Source organism: Electrophorus electricus, chromosome 24 (assembly GCF_013358815.1).
Source record: "Electrophorus electricus isolate fEleEle1 chromosome 24, fEleEle1.pri, whole genome shotgun sequence".
Classification (NCBI taxonomy): Eukaryota; Metazoa; Chordata; class Actinopteri; order Gymnotiformes; family Gymnotidae; genus Electrophorus; species Electrophorus electricus.
In genome coordinates, this window is record NC_049558.1 from 5,946,366 (window position 1) to 5,949,606 (window position 3,241).

Genomic DNA, 3,241 nt, shown 5'->3' on the forward strand with positions numbered 1-3,241 from the left:
ATTGTAATGTCATAAAATGACCACGGGGTGGCAGTAGATTCAGCTCATACCTGAGTGTAGGCCTGCACAGTGGTAATTGTGTTTGTTCAGCCGTTGTCTTCAAAACCGTCTGCCGGCCTCACGCCTCTTTCTCAGATCTGTGAGTAGTTGCTCAAATATTGAAAAGACAGCGACCCCCGCCTCGGTCTCTCCGTTTTTAAGCCTCATTTTGGGCTTCATCCAAATGATGAGATTAGAGCTGCGCAGCACGTGCTTCACGGTTCCGTTACTCCGTGTTCATCCTCCAACTGGGACCAGCGCCGGCGCAAGCATAGAGTTTCTTAAGTCAGTTACAAGCCACGTTCCTCATTTACGATAAAATAGAACTGTTGTCCAGTTGCATCTTATACCAGATTATGAAATATTTGGGGGATAACGCATTGCATAAAAACAAGAATTCAAAATTATTATTCGTGTATTGTGCATTAAGCGTTGTTTAATGAAGTTCATAAGATATCAACCATGGGTAATAGTTAGAAGTCTACTGTATTCTAAGCCTAAACACCTGTCAAATGTGTTCAGTGTCCGTGATAAATATGACAAACATTGGTTTGTAAAGTTAATTGTACTATACACTTGCTATTACTGTGATACTACTAGTGTAGCAATTATGATTATTGTAGTTAAAATTAAGACTGAGTAGGTTTTTAATCCTCTTAATTAAAACGCCTTCCTGATTGGACAGAATGATAATCCCACAGGGCCTCGCGCTTCTACTAACGCGCAAGTAGGACGGAGCTCGAGTCACAATCTGCCCAGGGCGAGGGCAAGACGTATTGCGAGGAACCAACAAGAAGACGCGCACAAGTTAGGAAGAGGCATCTAAAGTGCGTGTATCATAGCTGTCTGCGTTTAACCGCATCACACTAGTGTTTAAGGTGATCATTATAGACGTGCAAAGGAAGAGTGAACTATCTCCAAAGGTGATTGTATTTTCAGTTTTTTAGCTACGTTTGCGAGGACTTCAGATAGAAAGACGACCGTGCAACTCCAAGAAATCTGAGCGGCGGAGCGTTTTGGGACGAGGATAAGTTTTTGTTCCCGATTCGATTTTTTTATTTTTTTATTTTTTTTGTTTAAGTTGTATTTCTGGTTCATAATGAATGCTAGAGATGAGAACCTGCTGAAAGCGATCAGCAATGACACCCTATTGGACCTCACGCAGCGGTACGGACAGTCCGCGCTCAGCTTCGGCGCTGGCCATGGTGCTGGAAGCCCCGCGCGGTACCCCCTCACACCCGCTGCCGATTTCCTGTCGAATCAAACAGGAAAGTCCAACGAGAGTGGCGGAGAGCACACTAGTGACGACGACGACGGATTCGACCTAGACTCTCGGAAGAGAAGTTCGGGCTTTGACGACGACAAGCACCCCGGTGCTCTTGCCAAGAAGCCAAAGGAACAGAGGTCTCTTCGGTTGAGCATCAATGCTCGAGAGCGGAGACGGATGCACGACCTGAACGACGCGCTGGACGGTCTGAGGGCTGTGATTCCGTACGCGCACAGTCCGTCTGTAAGAAAACTATCCAAAATCGCAACTTTGCTCCTTGCGAAAAACTACATTCTAATGCAAGCGCAAGCGTTGGAGGAAATGCGCCGGCTGGTAGCTTATCTAAATCAGGGGCAGACAATATCGTCGCCCATTCCGACCGCGCTGGCTCCGTTCGGACAAGCGGCTGTATACCCGTTTTCGGGCACGGCATTGGCTACCTGCGCGGAGAAATGCGCGTACTCCGGGACACCTTCAAGTCTGTTCAAACACTGCAATGATAAACCTTGACTTTCACGCGCGTCCCTGAACTTTACCCGCAGCCTCCTTCCGTTGGTCCCACCTCGAGTTTGATATGTCTTATTGGGAAAGGACTTTAGCCTAATACATAATCCTACTACATATTTAAATAATTGCGATGTTTTATCCAGATTTACCAGATGATGTAAAAATATCTGTGTGTACTGGGGCCACGATGTATTTGGAATGAGTGTCTAAATCCTTCCGGTTTCGCTGCTTTTCTCCTCTATCCTCAATTAAGCAAAAACATCGGTAACAAATTGTGATATAATGGATTGCATTGGAATGCATGTACAGTTGTTCCTCTGGGAAACAGATCATTCTCATATAAGTCGCAAACGGTTTTCATAGCTGTAATGGTCATTGAGAACCTCAGAAGTCTCCCCTAGCAATTTAGTGTATATTATTGGTAATCTATGCAACATTCCACCGTGACAAAGACATGGCCCGAAGATTTCTCATATATATTCCGCCACCAGAGCGCGAGTTGTTTGTCAACAATCAGATTCGGCGAAGCATAATTCTCCCACCCTCTCTTCTGTCAGTGCTTTGTGGAGAAAACGCCGTGTGACACAGTTCGAAATTGTAGGCCTATGAAGATGATTTTGGATATGTAATTGCACAGATCATTTGATTGTATTGTACAACTGTGAAGAACTACTTGATAAAAGCCTATACCGGCAAAACATTTGGTCTTGTTGCTACATGAGTTTCATATATTGTTTATACGTCTTTATAATTAAAACATATCTATGATCAATAATGCCTGATGAAGTTTTATTTGTCTCCAGAGACATATTTTCGCTTCATTTCTCATACAGATAAATAGTTTGATAAGCGTATGCGCAAATATCCTGTTTAGTTTACAAGTATTTTTGCTTTTACTACAGTAAAAATGAAAGGGATAAAGAAAGAAAATAACATTATGGGCACATGTAAGCGACCAGTCCATCCATGTGGCCTAATGCTGCATGCCAGCTAGACCTACCAGTCCATCCATGTGGCCTAATGCTGCATGCCAGCTAGACCTACGCAATAAGCGAATTATGCTTTCATTTGAGTTCGACCGATCTTGGCAGCAACGTTTTTTAAAAAAGAAAATTGGGAAAGACATGATTTATGATTCAGAAACAGTCTTTTCAGTCGACGTTTGATATCAAACGTTCAATAATTTGTAATAAAAGCAGTTCTGAGTTATCCAAAATATCACGTTACACATTCTACGACCTTTTATATTATCTGGTAAAAAAAAAAAAAAGTAACAAAATATCCACGTGCACAGTTCACTAATATTTTTTTAATCGAAAACACGTATTATTCCTTGATCCCTTTTCTTGGGGAGTTTAAATGACACTGAACAGGTATGACTTAAATCCTTTAAGTGGGACTGGTCTGTGGACGGAGATGCTATAGGCT

At 42.7% G+C, this 3,241-nt stretch overlaps 1 protein-coding gene across 1 annotated transcript; it reads left to right on the top strand.

Moving 5' to 3' along the window:
- The first annotated feature begins 799 nt into the window (after positions 1 to 799).
- Positions 800 to 2,585, top strand: bhlhe23 (basic helix-loop-helix family, member e23). Its single transcript, XM_027007010.2, has one exon. The coding sequence runs from the start codon at positions 1,139 to 1,141 to the stop codon at positions 1,814 to 1,816; it is 678 nt and encodes a 225-aa protein (XP_026862811.1). The 5' UTR covers positions 800 to 1,138; the 3' UTR covers positions 1,817 to 2,585.
- The last annotated feature ends 656 nt before the right edge of the window (positions 2,586 to 3,241 follow it).